Here is a 27,919-nt window from a genome sequence, read left to right as displayed (position 1 = left end):
GTCCCGTTCACACGCGCGCTGTGGACCCAATGCGCGTGCACAGGTTGTGGCACGGGTATGACGCGATACTTGTGCACATCCTTGTGTGCTCACAGACACAGTTTGCTCCCTCTCAGTGCACAAATGACCTCTCGCCATGTATATTTTCGCTCGCGAGTCCCGTTCACGCGCGCGCTGCCATGTATGTTTTCGCTCGCGAGTCCCGTTCACACGCGCGCTGTGGACCCAATGCGCGTGCACGGGCTGTGACACGGGTCTGACGCGATAGAACCCGGCCTTGCTAGACCGGCGAGGACCAGTACTCACAAGCATCCTGCTCCTGGGTTCGGACCAAGCCCCCACAATGCCGCTCAGAAAATGGTCCCAACCCGGAAGTAAGAAAAATTGCAGTTCCACCCTCATCCGCTGGGGGCTGGTGCCAGAAGCGAGCAAATCCTCATTGACTCCCATGTTGAAAATGCCGATTTCACAGCAGAAATAAACATGTTTACAGCCTGGTGCCAAAACATGTTTTTTGTCTAAATTATCTAGTTTATACTCATGACAACTCTGAGGGGGGTGAATTTTTTTCTCACTCTTCTGTTTAAGTGTATTGAAAGCCTAAAATTCTGTATAATTAATGAGCATCCGACACACGTGACCGCCGCCTCAGACCCACGTGACCACAGAGCTAGCTCCGTGGAAAGGCCTCAGTACAGCCTCGGCCCCTCCTGGAAGCTGTTTCGGGATTTTGAGTCTCTGTGCTTGTGAATTCTGTTTTGGATATTATTGGTGCAATTGTTGGACAAAATGACTTGCAGTGGTATTAATTGCACTAATAGAGCGTCCAAGGAGTCTCCACTTCATTTTTTTCGGTAAGTTAAAATCTATATTCGTATTTTATGTCACTGCTGCCTTTAAACTAGCTGAGTTTACCGAAGTAGCTAGCTAACCATCAGTTTAACATGTAGCATTTACTGTTTAACCATGAAATTTAAATGTAAAATACGGTAAAATAATTAATAGGGCATATTTAGATGGGTAATATGGTAAAAGATCAAAATGGGTTGAAATATGACGGAGCGCTAAGAGGGAGACTTCTGTGTCCATTCTTCCACCCGGTAATCCCCAGCGGTCAGGCCGGGCAGCCTGACCGATCCGGCGCCTACTTGCTCCGCCTAGCTGCTGCGTGGTCTGACCGCTCGTGGAGTTTTTCATGTCTGACTTTAACCGCATCTAATACTGTATTATGGCGTGAGCGCAACAGCGACAACTTAATAGCAATGTGTAAGCAGCCTGAGTGGTAGGGTGTTTTCATCTGAACCCTTAAAATCTCCAGCAGGCTTGGAGTGACACCTGTGTCCATTCTTCCATCCGGTAATCCCCAGCGGTCAGGCCAGGCAGCCTGACCGGTGCGGCGGCTAGTTTCTGCGCGGGCTGACCGCTCGTGGAGCTCTCAGAGACAGATCTGACCGGAGAAATACTGCAGCTCGGTGAGAAGTCTATAGGGCATACAGCGTTTCCCTTAAATCCCACCGCCACGCCGACAAGATCCCAAGTTTCTTTGTTTTTGTTGGCGCTGTTTACCGAAGAAGCAGCGGGAACTAATATGTTGTCGCTTGTGATCACAGCCGGCGGGTAGCAAGTATGTACAGTCTATGATTTTACCGCTCCCTCCTGCAGTCTTCCCCTATTAAAATTTAAAATGTGTAACTTCATGTATTGGGATGAATGACTGATATTCATGTTAAACTCAAACGTTAGGCATTTAGGGGGAAAAAACAAAATAATAAACATTATACAGATGTCAAATAAATCAAACTGTAATTAAACAATATATTTTCAAAGTCTCGATTCTGGATAAAATCCAACAACATATGCTTTATAAATAAACACTACACACGGCTTTTACACACACACACACACACACACACACACACACACACACACACACACACACACACGTTACATTGTGATTTCTTAGTAAATATTCTATTTGGCGAGAGATAAATTTTATTGTATTTATCCTAGTGAATCTATAATTAAATGGGTAAACTAGCAGTAGTACATCCAACATCAAAGAAAGTAAAATGTTATTATCAGGAGAGGGAGAATGATTAAGTGGTTAGCAGCAGTGTGCTAGATGATGGCCCCCTCCATGAGGCCACCACAGCTCAGCAGAACATCATTGTAGCTTCTTCTGGGGAGAAAAACACTTAGAGAAAAAATAAAGTTAACAGCTGAAATAGCAGGAAATAATACAGTTAAAGAGCAGATTGTAGAAGAAAGAAACCCCTGGGTTAAACTGGTCTGTCTACTGCATAATGCTGAACTCTAACATGTGTCCTCAGGGAAGGACCTGATTGGTGTCCAGAACCTGCTGAAGAAGCACGAGGCTCTGCAGGCTGAGATCACATGTCATGAACCTCGCATCAAGGCTGTCACCCAGAAAGGAGAGACCATGGTGGAAGAAGGTAGAGCAGGTCTGGTCCTGACATGTTTCTGAGGTGTCTGCAGGTTCTGGCTCACTTTGTTTGGGTCCAGGTCACTTCGCTGGTTCAGAACCCTCGGCCCGTCAGAACATTCTTATCCACCACGTTCTAACACCAGACCTGTTAACCCGACAGCAACAAGCGGCTCCAACTGACGATGAGACCGGGAAGGAGCTGGTTCTGGCTCTGTACGACTACCAGGAGAAGAGTCCTCGAGAGGTCACCATGAAGAAGGGCGACATCCTCACGCTGCTCAACAGCACCAACAAGGTTCGTGTGCCCTTCACAGCCGAGGAACGACCTCCAGCTCAGAGCGAACATCTCCACACCTGCTTTGTGTTTGTGTGACTTTAGGTTGTTTTACTTGAACTCGCGTCTTTAGCTGAATGAGGATGGAGAGACGGGTCGGACCTGGAGCAGGTCGAGGTCTTGCAGAAGAAGTTTGACGACTTCCAGAAGGTCGGACTTTTCCTCCTCTCCGTCTTCCAGCAGCAGCTGTCAGATCAGCTCAGGTGATAATCAGCTGTGCTTTTGTCCTGCAGGACCTGAAGGCCAACGAGTCCCGCCTGAGGGACATCAACAAGGTGGCATCTGAACTGGAGTCAGAAGGTCTGATGGCTGAGGAGGCTCCTATGGTTCAGGCTCAGGTGAGCGTCACCTGTCTGCAGCAGCTGGTCCCTCTCACTTCCTGGTTTGTTAACTCTGCTCGTCTCTGTTTGTAGCAACAAGAACATCTGGGTTCTGCTCCTGGAAAGGTGCGTGTTGTCCTCCGCCTCCACCAGAACCAGACGTGGTGTTTTTGTTACCACTCATTTGTTTGTTTACAGGATGAAGCCGACTCTAACCCCGGCTTTCCACAGGAGCCGTCAGCAGCACGTTACTGCAGCAGCACGTCATAGCTGCTGATAGGAACCGCTGTGGTCAACAGAACCTTTTCCACTGGAGCCGTCAGCAGCGCGAGTCGGCCGCGTCTCAGGAGCAGCATGTCACGGCCTTTACGCGCCGGTTCTATTTTCTACGCGCGACGCCTCTGAAACGGGTCAAGTTCGACATTTTTGGGGAAGGAAAGACAGGAAATCGGACGCGGAAATTGAGAGAAGCTACTGAGATTTTCAGAATAAAGAACGTACTGCCTTCCGGTTGCTTTAATTTTAAAAACAGTTACTAACTGAGCGGCCCCGTGAGAAGTTATCACCTAGCTAGCGGTCTCCTTTGTTTTTCAGGTCCGTATTGGCGATTATAAAATGGACAGAACATAAAACACAAACCATGTTGTAGTTTTCTCCTGCTTGTTGTTGTGTTTACTGATGAAGTCACTCGTGTGACTTCGTGCTCGGTCGGTGACAGCTGCTCCCCTGCTGCTTCGCGTCTCGTGGGAAGGGCCAAGCAGCAGCTTACGCGAGCAAGACGTGCTGCTGCAGTAACGTGCTGCTGACGGCTCCCGTGGAAACCCGGGGTAAGACGGCGTCACCCTAGAAGGTGAGTTCATTCAGCTGATCAGAGGTCACCTCTGATGGCCGCAGTCACGGCCGACCGTGCTGACATCACACAGGAATTCAGGTGACCCGGCAGGCACCAGGTGCTGGTGAAAGTGGGGACATGTCAGCTGGTTGCCATGGCTACAGTTATCTTTATGCATCTGTATGACTGCTGACTGGTGTGTGTTTCCTGTGACCTTTGACCTCAGACCGTACGGTTGGGCGTTCAGACGACGGCTAACTTTAATTCCATCAAGGTAAGAGGAAGCTCTTCCCTTCCTGTCTGAGCGATCCGTCTCCAGGTTTCCTTGTCCGGCGTCCAGCCCGCTGGCGTCCACCTTCATCTCACTGGGTTTGGTTTCTCTCCAGGAGCTGAACAACTGCTGGCGCTCGCTGCAACAGCTGGCTGAAGACCGGAGCAACATGCTGGGCAGCGCCCATGAGGTGTAGCGCTTCCACAGGTACCCCGCACACTTATGCGCCGCTTACGGGTCAGTAGAGTTTGGACCCACACTCAGATGGAGTTCTGATGTCTTCTCAGAGATGCTGATGAGACCAAAGAGTGGATCGAGGAGAAGAACCAGGCCCTGAACACAGACAACTACGGCCACGACCTGGCCAGCGTTCAGGCTCTGCAGCATGAACATGAAGGCTTTGAGCATGACCTGGCAGCTCTGGGTGATAAGGTCCGCTTCCTGATTGGTACCAGGACCCGGGTTGTCTCTGGAGACACGTTCTTCATGGTTCTGGTGACTCCACCCCAGCCGTTCCTGATCAGCAATCAGCGGGGTGCTTTCCTATTTAAGGTGGATGGAGGACACAAGTTGACGCCAGAAGATTGCCTCAGTTTTGGTAGTAACCAGCCACTCGTGTTACCTCTAGTGTTCCTAGGATTAATGTTATTTCGTAGTGTTTTTGCTCTTATATTGGATTTACCATTCTTCAGGATTCCTGTCGACCTCATTGGATACTGACCTCTACTCCAGGATTTGGATATTCAACACACGGACCTTATCACCAACCTCCATAACCCACCTCTCATCTCACCCAGTGCCCCATCCACCAGGACGCCCCGCTTCTCTCCACCTCTGCTCCCTCTCCTGCGCTTCCTCTCTAACTCTCTCTCCTCCAGCCAACACATACACCCACCACAGTAAGTCTGCTGAACACCTCTGCCTGCCTACAATGGATTTTGAAACCAGAACCTAAGCTCACCTGTGTTCTCCCTCCTCCAGACGCTGAGCTGTTGTTGCAGTTCCAACCACAGACTTATCTGTGCACCTTAAGTTCCTCATAAATAAATCATTTTTTCCATCAGTTTTTGGTCAGTGTTGTATTCTGCATGTCTTGGGTTAAGTACCTTCCTCCAAACATGACACTCCTCTTCAAAGAGCAAATCTGTTCAGCACATTCTGACAGACAGACCACCATTCTTCTGTCATGATGCTGTACAGGACATTTTTAGAGTTTTTCTTTTTAAAGATAAATAGGATTACATTTAAATAGCAATACTTTCACATTATCATTTTCCCACACTTCTGTATAACTGTATTTTGTTGTTTTTCAATAAAGAATGACAAATTATTTAAGTTTGGATTTGTTGCACACAAATACAGATCTGTAAAAAATATCTACAAAGCTAATGTTTACATAAGTATGATTGGGTTTTGCAATACGCCACTATTTTAGTAAGATTTTTAAACCAAGTAAAGTTAGTAAAGAACAAATTTCTATTGTCTGCTAAGAAACTGTTGGGATTTAAAATGGGCCTGTTGTACAAACAACTTGTAAATGATTATTCCTCACTTTTGTCTTAACCAAAGAAATTCCAGTAATTGAGCAAAAACATTTATTTTTAACACTACATTTTATAAAACAGGGCGCAAAGTGTCGGCACATGTATGTATGTATGTCGATGGTCCGCCCCAACCGAACCAGGAGACACAGACGTCAGGGAGGCCAAGGTTGTCTCTGCAGCTCTCTGGGCACCACGCCTCACTCAGCTGTCTCCAATGATCCAAATGGCTATGGAGAAAAAATAACAGGTTTGTCATAATTGTTTAAAGTACAAAACCATACATGAAGTGGTGAGACAGGTATGTGGAATTTACACTTGCTGCTTTGTGTAGCTGATGTTGGAGACACACAGGCTGCCATGGTGACCTTTTAACAGATCTAAGAAAAAAATGAAAATTAAAAACTCCAAGACCTCATGTCATATTTACTAATCAGCTATGGCTGATTTATTGTTTGGATCACAGTGAGTTACACTAATTCTAATATATTTTTATTTCTATTATACATACATACTTTTTAACTGTTATTTTCACATGACTGTTATCAGGCTCTCTTGTTCTGGTTCTCATGATAATTCCGTGTCTTCCAGTAAGTTATCTTGTGCTTACTTCATCTGTAGAATGTCTCTTTACTTTTGGTAAATTGTACTGAGTCCAGAATAAAGACTAGTTGGCTGTACAAGATACAAACAAGTATTACATTTTGGAAATATATGAAATGTATTTAGGCTGCTAATTTAGCTCGAATACTAATAACTGCCATATTTTCCGGACTATAACTCGCACTTTTTTACATATTCTGGCTGGTCCTGCTACTTATACTCCAGAGCGACTTATCTAACAAAATATGTAGGCTACACCGCGCTGCTGCGGGCCGACTCCGACCCACACAAGAATGAGTTCCCCTGTCCCGCTGGGAGGGTTTCAAACACCGCCAGCATCTGTTAGAGCCTGTGGCGGGGTGCTGAGGGCCGGCTCCAGCCCAGGAATGAGCTCTCCTCGCCGGCCGGGAGGGGTGGAAACACCGCCATCCTCTCCTCTGCTGGCTGTTGTTCATTCTGTTATGGTTACCGGTGCTTGTGTTGCAATGTGAAACGCTTGGTCTCAGATTTTGTAAGAAAGATAATAAAATGTCCCCCCAAAATACGACTTAAATATATGTTCTCTTCTTCATGATACATTTAATGGCTGGTGCGACTCAGGAGTGATAGCGCCGAAAAAAACTACTGAAAACTTGCTCAAAGCAAAATGTTTTCATTACGGAAATAAATTATAAACTTACCGATTTAAAACTTTTTTAATACTGGTACTTCTCACGAACAGGCGCAGAAAACCTCCACCTAAACTCCGTGTAAGGTTCAGGTCGATGGGTGTTCCAGTTAGCTCCGGCTGGGTTGAAGCTAGGTGGCTACATCCGTTAGCTCGGCTCCCACCTCCGCTTTAGCTTTGGGTTAGCCAGGGTTAGCTTCAGGTTAGCTCGTAGCTAGTTCGCCTGGGTGTCGTCACTCGAGCCCAGCCTTACAGCCACACCCTCAGCGCCTCCTCTCTTCCCTTTTATGGAATTGTCTGGGCTGGACGGAACCTGTGACACGGTCAAAATGGCGGTGGTGGCCACCTCCCATTATAGACAACAAACGTGTTATTGAAGCCAATGGAATCCGTTTGTCCAGTATATGTACAGTCTATGGTTCGGACACAGTTAAATCAAAGACGTTTTTTGCACCTTAACTGTGAGAAACTGTGGTAAAGAGCTCTGTCTGAAAGTGACCAATCACTTTAGGGAAAGCGGCTCCTTGGAACCCGCCCCCCAAACTGTCAAAAGTGAAACTTGTCAGATAGAGCAGAGAGCGGGCTGCGCGAGCGTGTGTTAACAGTTCCACGCGCGAGCGACAGGGACAATTGTCTGTGCTTGACTGGATACAATGTGCTCTGGGGTCTTTCTAAACACGTGCCAGGTGCTTTTTCGCGCTCGCGGATAGTTTTAAACACGTGCGGAGGACTTTTTGAGCGCTAGTGGATGGGAACTTATCCTCTCACGGACGTTTAATTATCCTCTCGTGATTGTGCGTGCTCTCGCGAGACCTTATTGACATACAATTCAATAATACCTAGCTGCAGCCTCCATCGTGTTAAAAGTTACAAAGAACTCGGAGGTAGAAGAAGGCCAGGCTGGGAAAGGTATGGCTGCTTCTCATTGGACCGTTTTGGAAAATAAGGGAAGGGCTTTAACTCAAACCTGAACTCTCATTGGACAAATGAAACGTTTGTTAGGATATCTTCATTTTATTGGCTGTTTCACGGATGGATTAACGCTTCGTTTACAATGAACAGAAATGGAGAAGTAGGGAGTTCTACACACAGTGGATTGTAATTTTTGTGTAGCATTAAAATTTATGTTGTCGGTAGCACACCCGCAGATATCCTTTTCGTATTTAAACGTGATACTTTAGACTGACAGACAATTTGTCAATTTGCTTCTGCTACAGAACAATGAAACACTCAGGCTAACGTTATGTAGCTAATCTCATTTATCTGTCGGAAAGACCGCTAGCTAGCTATTATTTCACACCGTTGCAAGTCCAACAAACAGGTAAGCAAGTTGTCTGTTTTAATAATATCCTTTCACGTTGTTTTAGAAGTGATCAGAAGACCTATGTGACACAAACACGTCCGCGACGGGATACATCTGGGCTCGTCTCTTCGCCATGTCGGCGTTAATGATCACCGTAATGACCTTACGACATCAAGGCTTTTACCAGTGAGTCTCACCTGTTGGCTCAACCTGTTTGCAGGTATGATCGAGTACAAGCTGGTGGTTGTCGGGGCTGGAGGTGTGGGGAAGAGCGCTCTCACCATCCAGCTCATCCAGAACCACTTCGAGAGCGAATATGATCCCACCATCGAGGTGAGAAAACCCGGCCACCGTGTCCGTGTCTAAAGTTACTGCTAGCAGTTCTGGCCTGTTTATTGTTATTCTGTTTTGTTTTTTACTTAAACCCTTCATTGATTTGACTTTTCTTTATTAAAAGTGTTGAGATTAAAGTTTGATCTGGCTGATAAAGACATGGCACGGTTTAATCTAGACTGACTTGCATATAAAAAGATAATTTCCTTCAATCCACAGCAGTGTTTAATTAACAGATGTTTGATTCATTACTGGAGCATGAGTCTTTCATAATTGTTAAGCGGTAACTAATAAATCAAACCCTTTTCTGTGTGCCTGTACAGGACTCGTACAGAAGGCAGGTCGTGATTGACGGGGAGACGTGTCTGTTGGACATCCTGGACACTGCAGGTCAGGAGGAGTACAGCGCCATGAGGGATCAGTATATGAGGACGGGAGAGGGCTTCCTGTGTGTGTTTGCCATCAACAACACCAAGTCCTTTGAAGATGTTCACCTTTATAGGTACCAGCCAGCTCATATGTAACAACAGTGATCTCAGATTTGAAGGTCTGGTTGTGTGTGTGTCCTCTTTAGAGAGCAGATCTACAGGGTGAAGGACAGTGACCGCGTTCCCATGGTGCTGGTGGGGAACAAGAGTGACCTGAGCACCCGCACGGTGGAAACACGACTGGCTCAGGAGCTGGCACGAAGCTACAGTGTGCCGTTTGTCGAGACTTCTGCCAAAACAAGACAGGTACACAGAAATGGCCTAAACACCTGCATTTAGCTGCGCTTGTGGGAAATGATGTTCTGGGTTCTTGATTTGTTTTTCTGATTTGCAGGGTGTAGAGGAAGCCTTCTACTCTCTAGTGAGGGAGATTAGAAGATACAAAGAGAGCAAACGCAGCAGCAAGAAGAGCAAGAAGAACACTCAGAGACGCTGCATTATACTATAGCGCACACACACACACACACACACACCCCATCACTGAGAGCACTTGTTTTACTCTGCTCCCTCTGGAAACATCCAGCTGGAAAACAAATGTGTCCACATCCTCTTCTTTCAAGTGACCAATAGTTATTGATTCATTTGAGACCAACGTCCATTTTTTTTTACATAACTTCACTGTAAAATAGTTCAATTTTACACTTTGAGTCAAACCAGCTGATGAGGTCAGTCCAAATTACCATTGATTACTTGTGGGAATCAACACTTCCCTTTTTTTCCTAAAGCTTTAGGTTTGAACTTTACAAGAAAACAAACGTTTTATTTTTAATAGTCTCTTAGCTAGTATCTCACCGGGCTGCATTTGTTTGAGAGAAATTACGATCAACTCCCTTGCATTGAGTCACAGGGGCTTGATCTTGTGCCTAGAATTCTAAATATCTAATATTTTTGCCGGACACGCTCACGTTTCTGTGAAAAAGTTGTTGCTGTATTCAGAAACCTCTCTAAACATACTTCAGAGTTTCTGAGATGTGCCAAAATTCCAACCCCGTTCGGACCAGAGTTCCTACACGTTTCCGTTTTCAAAGTTTTCCACACTCCGTTTTAAAGCTGTGGAATGCTGAAAACTCAAGATTTTGTTTATTATTTCTGATTTTAATCGGTCACTCTGTTATTCGTTTAGGCTGAACTTGGAAAACAGGTGTAGGAGACTATCTGCTGCATTAGAAAATAAACGTTCATGGGCTCGCCCTTCTCGACTTACAACGGGGAAGGTTGTTGTTTGAGCATCAAGGAAACCGTAGAGAACTTCTTGACAAGTAGAAGCTAACCATTAGCAACTCCGCCACAAAGCAGAACTCCTTCAAGCTCGTGTAATATGTGGAGATAAAACATCAACATTGCAAACTGAGTCAGTGAGTCACGTTGGCGTGAGATGTCCAAAAATCAGGAAATGGACTACAAATTCTGTCACTTCTTAAAAATAAAAATAAATCCTGCACGTCCATCCTCTTTTCTGGAGTCGGGTCAAAGGGGCAGCCGCCTAAGCCCACTTGGGCCAGCTCCTCCAGGGAATCTGAAGATGTTCCCTGGCCAGATGAGAAACGGTCCCTCCAGCGTGTCATGGTTCTTCCTTTAGGTATCCTGGTTGGACGTGCCCATTAAACCTCACCAGGTAGGCGTCCAGGAGACCAGATGCCTGAGCAACCTCAACCGGCCTCTCAATGTGGAGGACCAGCGGCGCTACTCTGAGCCCCTCCCAGATAACCAAGCTTCTCACCCTATCTCTAAGGGTCCCAGACTCATTTTAGAGTATAACTAGGGCATGCAGAAATATGTTGTGACTAATCCAAAGCATCTGATTGGCTTTTACATCATTAAAAGCAGTGGGGACTAAAATGTCCGTCTTATGTATAAAAATATGAAGGAATCGGTGGCTTCTCTTAAAAAAACAAATTAGAATTTTTAAAGAACAAAAATCTTTTTCATACTGGATAACAAACACTTAAGATGAGAAAAACAGCTCATTTGCACAATTGTGAGTTTAACATCCAGATCAGTTCCAGCTAAAACTTTCTGGGTGTTTTCTGATTTCTCGTAGCCAGTCAGCCCAGTGAGATGCTCTCTCCTCAGCCTCCGAGGCTTTAATCACGCAATGAAAAGAACATCAACCTGGCTCAGGATGTTCGTTAAAGCCTCACCCCTTTAGTAACCTGTGTGTTCGGGTCGGTGCCATTTTAAACGTTTACTCAGGATCTTCAATCAGCCACTGAGTAACCGTGCTGCTCCACTCGGTGTTACCACTGCTTCTGGTCACATGGTAACAGTATGTAGTAATAACTGCGTCTACACACTGTTGCATCACTGCACCAGGCAGGCATTACTGGCAGCGTTTACCACAGGTGATGCTCGACGGTTAGGAAATCCAACAAAGCATCCATTTCTGGTAAATGGATTGTTGGTTTTCTATTTTTGTAGAACCACTGAGTGCATTCTGCAGTGTAGTAAAATGCTGAATGCACACTTGATAAAGTGGTGAGTGAGCTACCTCCACTGTGAGGGTGAGCAGCTGGCTCGTCAGACTAGGAGCTCCTAAACCTGAGCTGTGGTTCTCAGAAGAAGGCATCAAATCTGTCACACACGCTTCATTTGAACAAATTAAAGTCTTTGGCACGTTTACTTTTTTCCCCCTGTAGACTTATTCTGAAGACGTAAATCACATGAGAGAAAAATGCTCTTTTGGTCGACGCTGTCAACAAAATGAAGATTTAACGAGATGTGGTTTGAGGTCTAGTTCTTCATCTCTAACAGGACTTTTGGTGGTACTGGTACAGCTGGGCTAAAAGGTCAACCTGCTGCAAGTCCAGTAGCTGTGAGGTTGACTCATAAATGTTTATCACTAATTATAGTAGGAAACCAGAGGTTTAGAAAGACTTTTGACTTTATTTAATAAAAAAAAAAAGCACTACATGTCATTTTATCCATTCTAGAAAACATAAAAAGTAGTTATTTGCATTTTTACATCAAAATCCAGAAGTTGAGAGGAATAAGAGAGTGGTGGTGAGAGTCACCACCCAAAACGAGACACCAGCTTGCTCTGGTCATCCAGGTCTTTCTGGACCTTCTTCCTCATGTAGAAGATGGGACAGTCGCGGCTGCAGAGGACAACGTTTACACCGTTACTACCACGCTGCAGCGGTTCAACATGGCCGTCCACAGATCTGGCGAGAACGTGTTGAGTTCGTACCTGGTGCAGAGCACGTCCTCGTGGAGGGAGCCCTGGCAGCGCTGACACTGAGTCCACAGGCGAGAGAAGCGCTCCTCTAGCGTATTCAGATGAAAGATCTGAAGGGAACAGAGTGTTTACATATAAGCTTGAATCTGATATGAAAGAAAAGAAAATAGACATTTTATCCATTCAGAAGTGCGTTTCTGTTAAGTTTGTAATCACAGAAACGACCCAGGCAGCTCTAATGTCTGGGATGGACTGCGTACCTCTTTTTGGTACAGCTCAGATTCCTTCTTCTTGCAGAAGTCACACACAGCCGCTGAAATGACATTAATAATTATCTAAACTTGGTGTGTCGACATGTCATGACCTCAAAAATAAAACTGGGTATAAAAAGAAAGAAACAGGAAATTCAGCCACACACCATCTGTTTTCAGCACAGCTTTGCAGCCGATGCAGGTGCTTCTCTTCTGAGCAAACGCCATGAGGCCTCCGACCTTGGAGGTCAGCACGGTCTTACAGCGCGTGTGGTCACCCTCTGAAACACAGCACATCTCTCATAAGGATCGTGTGACACTTAAAACGCCTCTCCACACGGGCAACGGTGAGTGTTGGCGCACTTAGCAGGACGCTCTCCGCCTTACTCTCCCCCAGAATGGGCTCAAATATTCTCAGTAGGGGTTTGGACAGCTGCTGCTCCAGGTAGTACTGTGTGTCGATGGGAATGTTGTTCTCCAGCACGTAGATCGGATCCTGAAGCATGGAGGAATCGGAGTTATTACCAGAAAGAAAACAGGAAGAACAGAATACCAGAGCGTGTGAGATGCCACTGCACACCTCAGACTTCATGTATGCTGCCGCTCCCTTTGCTGCCTTGATGATGACGTACGGCACCCGGTCTCCCAGGTTTGGGGCGCTGCCTGCATCCCTTTTCCTCATTCTGATAAAACGACAGTAAAAAGTGAACCTCTAACATGGACTAATAAGAGATGATGGCTGGTTAGTGTTTTCTCAGACCTTTCAGCCAGCTCCACATGAGCCTGCTTGCCAGCGTACTCCTGAGCCGTGCGCGTCAGCTCTTTAGTGATCACCAGCTGGCTGATGTCGATACGATTACACAGCAGGTCTGAAATCACTTCTTTGGCATGACCCACAGCACCTTGTGGATCCCTAAATATGTCACAAAAAACAGGAGTCTGTTATAGCAAATAACTGCGGTTTAGGTCATCATTAAGTGTAAATAAGAACTTCTGTACCTGTCAATAAGGATCTTCTGTAAGCATGTGTTGATAAGATTGGCCACTAGAGGGCAGTTGTCTCTGCGGACAGTCTCAATGCCTTTACAGTCCATCTTGTCGTGAGTGTCTGCACTCGAAGAGAAATACAGTCCTGCATAGCGCTTCTTATTTATCAGCAGGTACGGGTAATAGACCTGTGGAGATCATTAACTCACGTTAGCGTTGGTTAGCCTCTGATGAGCTGAAAGGCACCGAAAACAACTGAAACCATTCAAAAAGTCAAAATGGATACATGGAAAATAAAATAGCCCCATTGCAATATTGGTTGGATTTACTGAGGTGTGGTTCTGTGTGAGATTTAAATGCTACCGTTATGATTTTAGTCTGTGGGAGGAAGCTGGAGAACCCAGAGAAAACCCACACATGCCAACTCCACACAGAGAGGTCAGTGAGGATTCAAAGCAAGCTTCTATTAGTCGAAACATTCTCTGCGGTTTTCCAGACGCTAAACCAGGGGTGTCAAACTCAAACTCGCACGGGGCCGAAATGAAACTCTGGGACGAAGTCGCGGGCCAAACTTAATATTTTTTGAAAAAGTGACGGCAAATTTGCACATTTTCTTTATAAACATATATGCAATTTTGAACCTTTTAATTTGAAAACAGACTTATTTCTGCATTAACACCGAACGTGGACTAACCAAATTACACACGAGCAAGTCCATTTTAAATAATCTGAGTAGTATTCATTACTTGTGGTATAATCAGCATTTTTAAAATCTATTCAGGATTTATGTTTTCTTGTTTATTCATTTTTCTTATTTTTTATTCTCCTTTTTTTCTCCTGTAATACGTGTCATCGCTGCTGTGACATCTAGCTTTCCCCACTGAGGTACAATAAAGGGATTTTCTATTCTATTCATCTATCTGCAGCCTTTCCACTTCCTGTTTACTGTAGGTTAAATCTTTTCTCACGGGCCAACAACAAAATCAAAATATCATTTTATCTTAAATGAAAATGCAACATCTCACCTGTTAACTTTCATGTTTTGGAGCAGAAAAAGAGCATAAAACCAACATATTTAAAGCTCAGTTTGCTCCACTGGTTTACTGTGATGCTCACCTGTTCCAGCCAGATACCTGCATCATGGGGTTGATCTGAGCTGAGGAGGAGACTCCTGTTGTTTTGTTCATCTTCATCATAATAATGACAACATTAGATGACAACAGGTGCTCACATAGGTTTGTGCTGCTGAACATGTCTGAGCAGCTTGACCACGTTGTTGTGTGTCGGGGAGGAAACACAACAACGACAGCAGCCACAGAGTCGTGCTGGTTTGAGCGTGTCGCTGCTCGCTGGAGTTATATCAGTTCTGTCTGGAAGTTAGTTGGAAAACTTTCGCTTTCAGTCGTGAACACGTTACTGAGCGGTTAAAACCTCTGTTTCTGGGCTTCAACATCGGCAAAAAGCTGAGTAAACTCGGCGCTGAGTGAGAGGAGTGTTTAGTTTGTCCGAGACAGCGTAGCTGCAGACACCGGCAGCAGACGCTGGAAAAAACACAAAGGAGGGGGCGCTTCGGCTCCCGCTAACGCCGCAAAGCATCATGGGAGTTGTAGTCTTTGTGGTAAAATCGACCAGCGGGTCAGCTTTAATATATTTTTCATAATTATCTCGGGGGCCACATAAAAATGCTCCGCGGGCCTTGTGTCTGACATATGTGCTAAACCAACAGCCTTCCCTGTCGCAAGCCAAGATGGGTGAGTCCACGAATGTTAAGTGACAGTGTGACGTAGACCTGTCAAAAACTGAGCGTTTTTCCATTTTCTATCAGAAGATATTGGTAGAAGACTATTTTTATGCTCAGCCAGCATACTAAACTCAGGAGGGACTGATCTTTTTCAAAAATGCCGTATTGACCCGAATATGAGACAAGGTTTTTTTCATTGAAAATAATTTTAAAATGTGGGGTCGTCTCATAATCGGGGTCTAAGCATTTACACATGCTGATATTTGTCTGGGGTCATTACACACCAGTAACAGCAGAGGGCGCCAGGCTGTGTGTTCTCAACAGGAGAAAAATGCATAAAGACCAGAGGTCCGGAGCGGAGTGAACAGAACGTTCACAAGCTATAAGGCAGAGTTATGCGAATTTTAAAATGGCAGTGGTCTTTTCTGCAGAGGCGTCAAACATCGCATGCATGGATGTATTGGATTGCAGTGAGGATGACGTTTTGGGGGGAGTCGGCAGGTGTAGCCATCTGATGGTACACCGAGACCGCAGCAGTGTGAGTGAGAGTGAGTACAGCGAGAGGGCGCCTGAATAAAAGCTTCATTTGACTTTTGATTTCACATGTCAGCAAAATAGTATTTTTGCTCAGTATTTGTTCTCAAACTTTCAGAGAAAATAGTTCATTTAAAAAGTTTTTTTTGTTGGTCTTTTCTGAAGATTAGTCTTGGAAAGTCTTATTTCAGGGTCGTCCTATATTCGGTTTAATACAGCAAGTCAAAAATGGTGTCTCAGCTAAGCTGCTCCTTAAAGGTTTTGTACTTTTTGCAAACTAAAAGTTCTTTAAATGGAGTTCTACACATTTTGTAAGTATTTGCTCGGCTGCAATGTATCTGGTATGTGAGAATGTAAAAAAAATGGACAAATATATTAACAGAAGAGAACATATTTTCGATAAATATTGTTTCCTCGCGTGTGTCAGATATATAGATCTGAGGTCACATCGCTGCTCTCTAACGACGAGACCAACGTGTCCTGCTGAAGGCTCACCTTCTCAAACTCCAGCTTGATTGGGGGTGTAAAATGGGAAGACACCCAGGCAGCTGCTTCCCTCCCGATATCCATGGCCTCCTTCACAGTAGCAACTCCAAGCTTGACCATGACGGAGTCCGTGTCTCCGTAGATGACCTTACAGGAATTATTAGTAAACACACATATTTCAGTGTTTACGACACAAACAAGTCTGGTTTATCAGGAATCAGAGGCGTGTTCCTCACCTTAGCATCAGCGTCACAACCATTGGAGATGGTGTACTTGGACTCCACCAGCTGCTTGGTCCGCTCAATCATCTGTCTTCCAAAACCAGTCACACTCTGAACAACGGAGATACACGTCATCGGTTCAAATTCTGTTACCATTCTGGGAATTGAACTGTTGAAATTACATTTGTTTCACCCAGGATCAAAAGCACCGGCCTCTTTGAGCGTGATCAATACATCATGATTTTCATGGACTCTTGAGTTAGAAACTAGGGATGCGCTTTTTTCCAAACCGATACGATACTTGGATCTGAATACTCGCCAATACCGATTACCGATACCTATACTTCTAACACACAAAAAAATGCAATGATTTGGAATGCAGATTTTATTTTCTTCTCTGCCTTCAACAGGAAAAGACTGTGAGGTAGATAAAAAGTAAAATATATGAATGGAAATCATCACAAAACTAAAATATTAGGTGAACAGAAATGACAAGTTACAGTGAAGCCATTTTCAAGCAACTGCATTGGCATCGGTTCCTGGTATCGGTTAACTTTTACCGATACCGAGACCAGTATCGTATCGGTATCTGCACCGATACGGATACTATCGGTGCATCCCTATTAGAAACCATAATTATGCTGGTCAGATTTCTATTAAGACCTCAAACCAAAAGAAACGCTGAGTCTGTTTAGTCAAACTTTAGCATAAATAGGAATTATTTATTAAATGTCCCTGTTTATAGGATTAAAACAGCTGATATGATAACTTTTCTCAGGCCAGAAGGACACCGTCTTTTATATAAAGTATAAATACTTCTGATACAACTTTCTATGATGATTTATTTACAACAGCTCTTTGGCACCATTTGTTTACACTTCTGTCTCCACCTGCTAAAACAAAACACCTGTGGTGTGGTTTTTATTTAAATGCTCATCTTCACTCTGCATCCCCGTGGTTTACCGCTCAGGCGCCGACATCCCATCAGCGCACAACCGTGTGAGAGGGAACTCAAACAAGGGTAAACCCCAACCTGGAACCTGGAGTCCAGCTGTTCCACTCTGAGTGGTCATCACGCCCCGGGTGCTCACCTGTGAGATCTCCAAGCAGGGCAGCTTGCCCACCTGAGCCCCGGTGAAGCCGTAGACGGAGTTCGCACTGATTTTCAGAGCCAGCTGTCGACCATCCAGCACCTGCTTCTTAAAAGGGTCCGTTTCACTCTTCAGCTCTGCCTTGGCCCTGTGGACAGACGATAGACGAATCCAAGAAAGGACAAAACACCTGGAACATCTGGCTTAGTCCACAACACACACAGAGGATCAGAACCAATAGTTTTTATTAGGGGTGTAATGGTTCACGGGGGTTATGTGAACCGTTTCGGTTTATTTTTCCCGTTAAATAATGAACTTTTCACACAATCGCACAAATTAAGCGCAGATAAAAGTTCCTCGGGGAGTTTCCGCTCAGACGCTGTATTGAATGACGCATGATGGCTGCACGCGCCCGATCTCCGTTTAAAAAACGTGATCTGCAAATTCTGATCAAAGTCTTTCGGAGCGGATCAAACCAGTTGACTGTTGCAGCTGCAGTGGAGTCCGTGTAGAGACTCTGAGCACCGTGTCGCCTCTCCCTCCCTTCTCTCACAGTGTGCAGGCACACAGTGGCAAACATGTCTGCTGAACCTTTCCGCTGGGACAACTGATGTAAAGTTTTCATCCTACAAAGAAAAATACGGTGCGGAGGATGCTCGTTATTTAATATGAGTTTTAAAGAAGAAACTCTGCGGTGTGAGGTGAGCGTTTAAGAAATAAAAACATGTCAAACACAACACTCGTCTGTATGAGAATGAGCTGCGCCAATCATAGACATGAATACGTAGACGCCCCGTTGGGCGCTGGAGTGTGTAAAAGCGTCGCTGCCATGTTGGATGGGTCTCCTCACTCTCCAAAGTCAATGCAGAGTGAGCAACTATGCCCTTTTCCGTGCAGCCTACGGTTACAACAACCAGCGTACTATTGATAACAGATCACGTGGGATTACTAGTGACTTTTCTAGCCTACCTGATAGGATTTTATATTTAATATTTATTTTTAATTAATTATATTTATATTTTAATTAATTTTATCATGCCGTACCTTGTGTTTTATTTTGTGAAAAAGCTTGATAAAACGTGTTTTTTAGTTGGGTAAGCACCTTCCTCAGTAGAAATGAATGCACTGGGGGCTAATCTATCTAAAATGGCGGTTGGCCAATACGGCATCTCCAACAGGCAGCGACTGTCGACGGGGCATCTGTGCATGTACAGAGTATCTGCAGGTTTAAGGGAGCCAAATTTAAGACTTTTTAAGACCTTTTTTAAGGCCACTTTGACCAAATTTAAGCTACTTTTGAAATTAAATTTAAGCTATAATTTCTAGCTATTGCCTGGAACCGGTGCTAACCACATCGCAAAAGTGGGATTAACCATCCAGTTACCATCAAACTTGCACTTCCCCATGGCGCAAGCTACCACCAGCTTAACCAGCTAATGTGCTCATCTAAAAATAGTCCCCTTTCACAAGCAACTGAATGTGTACGGTTCCGCTTACGCCAACATCATACACAAAAATGCTGAACACTAACTAGAAATTCACAAAATTTAATAGAAACAAAATGATTTTGTTTATTGGGTCTTTGGTCATTTAAGACCTCTGGAAACTGTATTTAAGGATTATTTGTCATTTTAAAGGATTTTTAAGGCCTTAAATTTGGAAAAGCAAATTTAAGAATTTTTAAGGACACGCGGATACCCTGCATATATGTCTGTGGCGCAAATAACCTGAGAAGTAATTAAATACATCATGCTAGATTAGCAGCCTGTGATGACCCCTGGTTCTGCTCACTATAGGAGCCACTTCAGATATTAAATAATTAAATAAATCTAATAACCGGGCGACGGTGGCACAGGAGTTAAGTGCTCGTCCCGTAATCGGAAGGTTGCAGGTTCGAGCCCCACTCAGTCTGTCGCTGTCGTTGTGTCCTTGGGCAAGACACTTAACCCACGTTGCCTGCTGGTGGTGGTCGGAGGGACCGGTGGCGCCAGTGCTCGGCAGCCTCGCCTCTGTCAGTGCGCCCCAGGGCAGCTGTGGCTACATTGTAGCTCATTCCCACCAGTGTGTGAATGTGTGTGTGAATGGGTGAATGATTGATTGTGTTGTAAAGCGCCTTGGGGGGTTTCGAGAACTCTAGAAGGCGCTATATCAAATACAGGCCATTTACCATTTACCATTTATAATAATAATATACCGAAAATTAATCGAACCAAGCCCTTCAAAACACTGAAACGAACCGAATACGAGTTTAGCGTACCGTTGCACCCCTAGTTTTTATTGGAAGAAATGGGATCCTATGGAAATTCTGCTTTCAATTAAATAATCAATTGGTGATTGTTCTTTTAGCTCTAACCTTTTTCTTGCAGCAAGCAGATTCTCCAGGATCTCCGGGAGAAGTCCTTTCCTCACAGAACTCTTTACAAACTGGTCACCTGTTGGAGTCTTGATGAAATCTTCAGATGATAATCTGCAGATGTACAGTAAAGCATTTTAAAAATTAACAGCTACAGCTAATGAGAACAATAACAAAAAAAAAAAAAAAACAACATGTTCACCCCAGTTTTTCTGCAGATCCTTTCTGCAGCAGCGTGGTGTAACAAAGGTTGTGAGCCATCATGATGGATGGATACAGAGACGAAAAGTCCAGGGTGGCAATAGGAAGGCTGTAATATCTACAAACCAGTTTTAATCAGACACACAGGAGGAGGAGTGTGGCTCCATACCAGCATAACCAGTAAATATGCCCCCACCCTTTCTCTGGTTCGATGACCGTAGCTCCAGTGTAGTCCTCCCCAATTTCTGTCTTTACTACCGGCATCACCAGGTCCTGTTTCATCGCCTAGAACAGAAAACACACACATTATTTTCTACACACACCCCAACATGAGCTGGAGCTGCACAGTTTGAGCCTTTCTGGCACTGATTTTGTAAAGAAACTGATATTATTCCAACGTACTGTTCTTTAAAGTCTAGTTGGAAGCAGCAGTAAATGCTTAGGCACTTTCTGAATATCATTTAGGGTTAGTGATGAATCCTTGCCTCATTCTGAGCTGCAAACCGAACAGCATCTCTCTCTCAGCCATTCAAGACAGCCCACTGACTATGCATGAGGTATTATGTGTGCATTTAAAAGCCAACCCCATGTTTATATGAATCCCTGCTGGATAAATATGTCTGATTCTCACAGAGCTGCACGGTCATGTGTGATCTGGTGGCATTTGTGAAAAAGCAAAAGTTTAACTGAGAATGAGAAGAGATCAGACGAACTACTGCCTCCACAGAAAGAGGACAGGCGAGTCGGGTAAAGTGTTATTCACCACTCGCTCCAATCTGGGTCTAAACCAGCTTCCACTTACTTTGCTCTTGTTACAGCTTATCAGATGTTATGGTAGGTAGCATCTACACAGAGACTCCAGGTGAGCCAGGCTCATGTCACAAGGTGAAAACACACAAGTGCACCTCTGTAACGTAAACAAAACCGTTTTGAGTTTGAGATTGTTTTTCCTCACCTGTCTCAACAGCTGAGACACGACTTTGATCTGCTGTCCTCTTGAGAGCAGGTAGGTGAGCGGTACTCCAGTCACTCTGGCCATCTCCATGTAGTTAATCACACACATGAGCTTCTGCAACAGCCGCAGCGGCAGATAGGCGTCTTTCAGACAGTAGACCGCCAGTCTACGCCGCGTTTGTTCATTTCCATTCTGGTGAGGAGGGAAACAGACGATAAGAGATTAAAAACTGAAAAAATATATATATGCATCTCTTGTTCTATCTCAACTCATCAAAGCAAGGCAATTATCTGACCTAACAATTTATAAAAGCAGTCAAACCTGAAGGGGCCATAACCCGACCCATGGACTCCTACCTGCAGATCGGTGATGATGGAGTGCTGCACGTCCTCCTTTTGCTCTTGCAGGAAATGAAAGCTTACAGCATTCAGAGTGTAGGAGCGTAGTTTGTAATCCCTAAGGAGGACCTGAGAGAATCACACAAACAGACATATCCTGAAAACATCACTCACAGAGCCTAGTGTAGAGTAACCAGAAGCTACATGCCGACCTGCAGCAGATCAAACTGGACTCGACCTTCCATGTTGATGGTTTTGTTCTCCCTGCGACCCATCTGCTTACTCTGGAAACTCGACTCTCGTAAAACGGACCGTTTGCCCCGCATTCGACCCAAGTACGGAAAATAAGTCACCTGGAAAGTCGTGAACATTTTACCAAAGGTGGAGGAGAAAACATAACATCTTTTTCAAAGCAAAGAGGGAGATTTCTTATATTTCAACACAGATTAAACGTGTCTCTGCCAAACCTTTAAAGCAGCTGCCCTGTTGAGCAAATAGGGAAAGTCAAAGTTCTGGATGTTGTATCCAGTTATGATGTCTGGGTCCACCGTCCTCAGAAACTCCGCCCAGCTCTGCTCACACAGAGACAAGATAACAGGACGGATAAGGGACACCGTAATAAAGGGACAAACCTCCCGGCGTGAGCCGTTACCTGAAGAAGCTGCTTCTCCTGAGTGAAGCAGAAGATCTGCGAGCCAACGATGCTAGCACAGGGCTGAAGGGTGAAGACGGTTCGGATGAAAGGCTCCGTCTCCCCCTGACGTTGGACCATAGATGCGATCTGAATCACAGGATCTTTGTCTGGTTCTGGGAAGATTCCTGGAAAGAAACAAATGCATCTTAAAAGAGTTTGTCAAAGCCTTGGAGACGTGTTTAAATCATTTACTGATATTTGGTACAATACAGAAGCCTTCGTATTACCTTTTCTTCCTGCACACTCGATGTCGAAGCTGAGGACTCTGAGAGGGGCTATCCTCTGCCAGTCTCCTTCTGCAGGGTGACTGATCAGATCCGTCCATCCAACATCCACCTCATACTGGCACAGCGAAACCTGCAGGGCAAAAGCAAAAATCTCAACCACCGCTCTAACATTCTTGATGTAAAAACAGAAAACAAGGAAAAAAATCTGTAAATCGGTAGTATGGTTGTCACGCAGATTACAGCACACACTATGAAGGAAAACAGGACCGACCTTTCCTGGATGCTGAGAATCTGTGTCCCCGTGGCTCTTCTCTTCGCGTACTCTGTACTTGCCTTTGGGAAGTTCGATCCAACAGCATCCCACAACATCGCTGTCCACCATGAACCTGGGAACACAGGGATGCTTTTAGGCTTTACAGCTCTGATTCACTTGTTTGTTTGTTTTCAATACATCTGCTGTGGTCTCTACTATAAATGAATGCCTTGTGTGTCGTTCTCTGTGAGAGGACAAAAGCTCTGGCGTTGGCGCTCCTGTTGCAGGAAGCAGAAGTTAGACGGAGAATGGTGGCGGAAAACAGCAGGATTTGGAATTTTACTCATTATCGTTTCCTGATATTCTGATCTCACCTCTGATTGGCTAACAACAACAACGTGTCTTCCACCACCTTTTTTTTTTTTTTTGTAAGTCTGAATGAGTTCTGCCATGTTGCAGAGATGCTAACACTAATGGTTAGCCTCTTCTAGCTGGGATGCTCTCTGCCCTCTCCTAGAGGCTAAACCAAGAACAGCCTTCCCTGTCATGAGCCAAGATGGGCGAGTCCATGAACGCTAATTTTCTGTGCGACATAGATCTGACTAGCTTTTCTAATCCGAGTCTTTCCCCATCTACTTTCTATCAGAAGCTAATGCAGGAAAAAGGGGTAGAAGACTATTTCACCTTCAGCCTGCATGAAAAACTCAGAGTGACTATGTTTAAAAAAAAGAACAAATAAAAAACTGTTTCTTACTGAACTTGGGTCTTTAAAAACGTAAAGATCAGTCTCTTATATGAAGACGTCTCTTGAAATCATAAATGCAGTTACTAAAAGTTCACGATTAGTTAGAAAAACTCAGATATTAATTGTTTATATATGTCCTTAATCAATTCATATCCACAAAAACACTATAAGTTGTACTAAGTGTAAATTTCACAGCTTTTTTTTTTGGAAACTAAAAACAGCTCTGATTTTAGAAGAACAAGACAAACAACCCTGATCATTTAAACATCTTTTGTCTGTTTTGTAATAAACACTCTTTACCCTTTCTTCTGTTTTAAAAGACACACCTGATTTCAAAGTCTATGTTGGCCTCATAGGCTTGGTAGTTCTGGATGGGGTAGTGTCCAAACTTAAAACCTTGTTCCAGCAGACGCTTTGCGGGTGCAATCAGACGAGGCATCGCCATGGTTATCCGCAAGAAGTCCAGAGAGCGTTGTCCGTGGTAGCCATACATGCCTTTAGGAAAACAAACAAGATATTTGCATTCATTCTTCCCTTTATAATCTGTTCAAACACTTTGTTTCAATGGCAAAATGGTTGTACAAAATGTAAGAACACTTTCATCACTTTACTAATAATTTCTAATGAACATTTGGGAGCTCAAATAAAGCAAATAATCTAGCCAAATGTAAACTAAATGAACAACAACAACAAAAAAAAAGGATTAGCTCCTTCTTTTTTGAACTCACTCTCTTTACGTGTGATGTCCACAGCCAGCACTGTGATGGAGATGTTGTCCTTATTGGAGCGCATGTCCTTCAGCACAACAGAGTTCAGCTCTCTTTTAAATTCACCCAAATAATCTGGCTTGAACCCTTTTAAAAATAAAAAACAAAACCATTTTGAGTTTGATGATCAAACATTAATTTATGTGTTTTTTCTAAAAAGATAAAACTACACATCAGTGTGAATAAGAAAAAATCTACCGGCTGTCTGATTATTTGATATAGCGCCTTCTAGAGTCCTACAACCCCCCAAAGCACTGTACAACATTCACCCATGCACACCCATGATGCACACACACATTCACACCCTGGTGGTAAGGAACTACAATGTAGCCACAGCAGACCTGGGGGTGTATTGACTGGCGCCATCACCAGCAAGCAAGGTGGGTCTTGCCCGAGGACACAACCTTTGGATTACAGGGCAGACACCTAACTCATCTGCCGCCGTCGTCCCCCCTTTCTACCACAATTAACTTGCAAACAAAAACACTCACTACAATAAGATTTTATTGTTTAATCATGTTAGAAGACTGAAGTGCTTACCATTTGGTGCAGGAACATAAAAGTAAGGTGCAAAGCCATGAACATGACAGCACACACTGTTGCCACTGTCCGTTACACCAAACATCCTGATGATTGGCACGTTTGCTTGTGACTGACCGGGCATGCCGGCAACAGATGGACCTGAAAAATGTTTAAAATCTTTTATTTAATTTCCTCATCTAACCAGCAGTCTCCTCTGCTTCTAAAATGTTTTACGTCCAACAGGGTAGGCGGTGAAAGTCCGGGTGCAGATTTTGTGTTGGTCATTACCTAAATAATAGTCGAGATCGATCTGCTGGAACACCAAAGTATCAGATGATGAGTTCAGCATGGGGGCATGAGGCCTCTTCCAGCGAGGGTTTAGGTCTGCTGAGAAAAGATCACCTGACAAAAAAAGGGGGGTTGCAACCAAAGGGGGTCAAAGTAAACAGATATTATGAATGATGTTTACACTTTTACAATAGTGGGATGCAATGTGGGACTGGAACTTTTCTACATAAACTGATCCAAATGATGTTTGAAACGTGTGATGGTGCAAGCAACACTAACCCACAGGAATGACATCATGTCCTGCCTGCCCCTCCATCTCCTCCATATCCATTTCCATATCATCAAACATGGATAACTCTTCCTCAAACTGTGATGGGTTGTCCTCCCAGTCATCTGTTGTTTTTCCTCTTTTGGCCTGGGATGCACCACCCATGACGGGGCCGCCATTACGCCGTTTAAAGTCCATTCCTACAAATCAATCAAAGGAAAACAATAGAGCCAGGTGTTTTGTTAGACGTGTTTTGGAGATGGAAAAGAAAAACATTAATTTAATTAAGCTGATACTTGTGATGTCATAGAAGTAAATGCTACATTACTAAACAACTGTTTACTTCTCTAAGAACTTTCTCCAGTCATCAAGTAAAGTTTATTTTAGGCAGATATCCTTCTTGATCTCATAAAAAATATATTTTTTAAAGTACACTACTTAATGGTAGATTTAGTATGGTATAAATGGGTTTTTTAAAGAATAAATGCTGTACAAGTTATACTAATTGAATACAGGGACAAAAGAAGTAGTTACCTGCTTGAGTAAAAATAAAAGATTTACTTTTAGAAAAGTTGGAAGAGTAAGCATCCAAGACCAAATGAGTGCTGCAGGACTCCTGCTAGTTTCAACCAACACAACTAGCATCACAGCACAGCTCCTTCCGTAGCAACGGATGATTTATCAAGTAACAGACTTTTTCAATACCAGAGGGAACTTTTATCCCACGTGGTGGTGTTTTGCTTTTACAGGTACGATAATGTCCGGCATAATAATCCAGCGATAAAGTTTGTGGCACGTGATTACCATGGTGAAAGCTTTCTTTGCTAAGGGGACTGAAAAGTAAAGCTAGCAAACGCGGAAGTAAACATTAAACGGTCTCGCGCCACGGCGCTAACTCTATTAAAGCCCCTAGGACAAACATTAAAGCAGCTACGTCTGTAATGAAGCTATAAATACCTCTAAAATATTGTCCTCCACTACTCACTCCGACCGACAACAGCTCCCGCCACTCTTCTTTAATTTGTGAACTTTCGCCGCCGAAAGCGCGGAAAAAAATGTTTTCCATCCGGTTGCTAGACGCAACAGTAAAGGATTGGACAATGACGTAAGAATAAATGCCGGAAGTGCTGTAAAATCTATCGGTGGCAAGGAGGAAATTTAGTTGAATCTGACTAAACCTAGTACAAGAAAATAACCGTGTGTTCCCGGCAAAAAGACGTCAGAGTATACGCAGAGGAAGAGAGTTTTTTTTTTTTGCCATGGCAGAACATTTTTTTATTTGCACAAAACATAATGTAGAACAATTATGGCAATCTCTACAACGATTCAGCTTTACCAACATGAGATAGTATCAGAACAGGCTGAATTCCAACATATAGAAGAAGGATAATGAACAGGAAGTACAAACAACAACAAATAAATAAATAAATAAAATAAAAACAAACCCCAAACAGAATCAAAGTAAACAAATAAGCAAGCAAATGAACAAAAAGACAGATAATTAAAAAAACATAAAAAAGTCATACCTTAGGGGCTTTAACAGATCTAGTTCAACAATCATATGATTCAAATCCAGAGCTTGTTTTTTGACCACAAATTTAACAGATGAGAAAAAGAGGCAGAGTTCTTTGTGAAAAGGAAAAAAAGACGGCTTTGTTTTCAGAAAATGACATTTGTGAATGAAGAATTTGCCCATAATAATTATTACATTTAAAACATTTTCAAGCTTCTTTTCTTTTCTTAGAGAACCAAACATAATATCATTTTTAGAAAATTCAAGTAAGTTTGGGATCTTAGGGAAGAGCCAGTAGTGCACATCGTTCCACAGGGCTTTACAGAATATACAGTCATAAAATAAATGTTCTGTTGATTCAATATCCCCATTACAAAAAGAGCAACAATTATCATCAGTAGCGAAGCGACGTCTGAGAAATTCTTTGGAAGGGTAAACACCAGAGAGGATTTTGTAGTGGACCTCCTTAGCTTTGGGAGGAATGGGAAGTTTTAGGTAGTTTCTTCTGATCTCTTTCTTTTGATCACCGGAGAACAGATGTGAGATGGAATTTGGATTGGATATATAAGGGAAAAAAACATTAGTAAATAATTCCCTAATGTGGGAGTTTTTTAGACTGTTAGCTGTTATGTTATGCCCATTTACCAAACAGTTCAGGGGAGATCAGGGGATCTATAGTCAGGGTTTTGAAAAAGATTATATGCTGTACATAGAATGTTTTGAGGGATAACCTTAGTAATTTTTTGAAATTCTTTGTTATTTATTTGCAGATCATAATTGGCGGTAAAATCTTCTAATAAAATTTTACCTCTATCATTTAACAAGTGCATTATTGACCAGATGCCCTTATCGTACCTTTTTCCCATAAAGATTGATTTGTTTCCAACTGTTATGTAACGACAGTTCCATAGGGGAGTGTTGTGTGAGCTATAGTTATGTTTGTATATTAATTTCCAGTATAATAAAACTTGCTGGTGAAAGGAAGAGAGCTTTATGGGGAGTTTTTTAATGTCAAAGTCACATCTAAGTAAGAGATTAAATCCGCCTAGGTCTGAGAATATTTTGCTTGGAATGTGAAACCAAAGGCTATTTTGACTTCTTAAAAATGACCTAAGCCAATTTATTTTTAGGGTGCTGTTTAAGCTGTCAAATTCAATAGCTTGCAAACCTC

At 43.6% G+C, this 27,919-nt stretch overlaps 3 protein-coding genes and 1 long non-coding RNA gene across 12 annotated transcripts; 2 read left to right on the top strand and 2 right to left on the bottom strand.

Moving 5' to 3' along the window:
* The first annotated feature begins 673 nt into the window (after positions 1 to 673).
* Positions 674 to 4,717, top strand: LOC139062156 (spectrin alpha chain, non-erythrocytic 1-like). Of its 8 annotated transcripts, none has more exons than XM_070542670.1 (10): positions 720 to 854; positions 1,322 to 1,472; positions 2,331 to 2,453; positions 2,607 to 2,741; positions 2,854 to 2,930; positions 3,014 to 3,118; positions 3,194 to 3,226; positions 4,159 to 4,206; positions 4,319 to 4,410; positions 4,491 to 4,717. In XM_070542670.1, exons 3-6 carry the CDS (start codon positions 2,400 to 2,402, stop codon positions 3,018 to 3,020), a joined length of 273 nt encoding a protein of 90 aa, XP_070398771.1. In that variant the 5' UTR covers positions 720 to 854; positions 1,322 to 1,472; positions 2,331 to 2,399; the 3' UTR covers positions 3,021 to 3,118; positions 3,194 to 3,226; positions 4,159 to 4,206; positions 4,319 to 4,410; positions 4,491 to 4,717. The 8 variants fall into 8 exon arrangements, with proteins under 8 accessions (XP_070398772.1, XP_070398767.1, XP_070398773.1 ...); XM_070542667.1 differs by having other exon boundaries at positions 2,524 to 2,741; XM_070542671.1 differs by lacking the exon at positions 1,322 to 1,472 and having other exon boundaries at positions 674 to 854.
* Positions 4,718 to 5,784: 1,067 nt separating this feature from the next.
* On the bottom strand, positions 5,785 to 7,164 carry LOC139062157 (uncharacterized). Its single transcript, XR_011515744.1, has 2 exons — positions 7,028 to 7,164; positions 5,785 to 5,974 (listed from the first exon to the last, which is right to left on the bottom strand). It is a non-coding gene; the product is annotated as an uncharacterized lncRNA (long non-coding RNA).
* A 404-nt stretch (positions 7,165 to 7,568) lies between these two features.
* Positions 7,569 to 9,724, top strand: zgc:55558. 2 transcript variants are annotated; one of them, XM_015945881.3, is made up of 5 exons: positions 7,569 to 7,923; positions 8,538 to 8,650; positions 8,974 to 9,152; positions 9,225 to 9,384; positions 9,473 to 9,724. In XM_015945881.3, the coding sequence occupies exons 2-5, from the start codon at positions 8,540 to 8,542 to the stop codon at positions 9,584 to 9,586; spliced, it is 564 nt and encodes a 187-aa protein (XP_015801367.1). In that variant the 5' UTR covers positions 7,569 to 7,923; positions 8,538 to 8,539; the 3' UTR covers positions 9,587 to 9,724. The 2 variants fall into 2 exon arrangements, with proteins under 2 accessions (XP_015801367.1, XP_015801366.1); XM_015945880.3 differs by lacking the exon at positions 7,569 to 7,923 and adding an exon at positions 8,139 to 8,335.
* Positions 9,725 to 12,001: 2,277 nt separating this feature from the next.
* pold1 (polymerase (DNA directed), delta 1, catalytic subunit) lies at positions 12,002 to 26,316 on the bottom strand. The gene is made up of 27 exons (XM_015945878.3): positions 26,193 to 26,316; positions 25,247 to 25,435; positions 24,968 to 25,081; positions 24,698 to 24,838; positions 24,119 to 24,244; positions 23,717 to 23,885; positions 22,664 to 22,778; positions 22,393 to 22,522; positions 22,124 to 22,290; positions 21,939 to 22,043; positions 21,684 to 21,824; positions 21,490 to 21,600; positions 21,134 to 21,325; positions 20,375 to 20,463; positions 20,180 to 20,296; positions 19,978 to 20,091; positions 17,625 to 17,772; positions 16,549 to 16,644; positions 16,322 to 16,459; positions 13,564 to 13,739; positions 13,325 to 13,477; positions 13,145 to 13,247; positions 12,928 to 13,060; positions 12,732 to 12,845; positions 12,574 to 12,626; positions 12,326 to 12,423; positions 12,002 to 12,233 (listed from the first exon to the last, which is right to left on the bottom strand). The coding sequence occupies exons 1-27, from the start codon at positions 26,299 to 26,301 to the stop codon at positions 12,146 to 12,148; spliced, it is 3,429 nt and encodes a 1,142-aa protein (XP_015801364.3). The 5' UTR covers positions 26,302 to 26,316; the 3' UTR covers positions 12,002 to 12,145.
* Between the last annotated feature and the right edge of the window lie 1,603 nt (positions 26,317 to 27,919).

The sequence above is a fragment of the Nothobranchius furzeri genome, chromosome 12 (genome assembly GCF_043380555.1).
Source record: "Nothobranchius furzeri strain GRZ-AD chromosome 12, NfurGRZ-RIMD1, whole genome shotgun sequence".
Lineage (NCBI taxonomy): Eukaryota > Metazoa > Chordata > Actinopteri > Cyprinodontiformes > Nothobranchiidae > Nothobranchius > Nothobranchius furzeri.
Note: the sequence above shows the minus strand (reverse complement) of the source record. Positions and strands in the feature narration are given on the sequence as shown.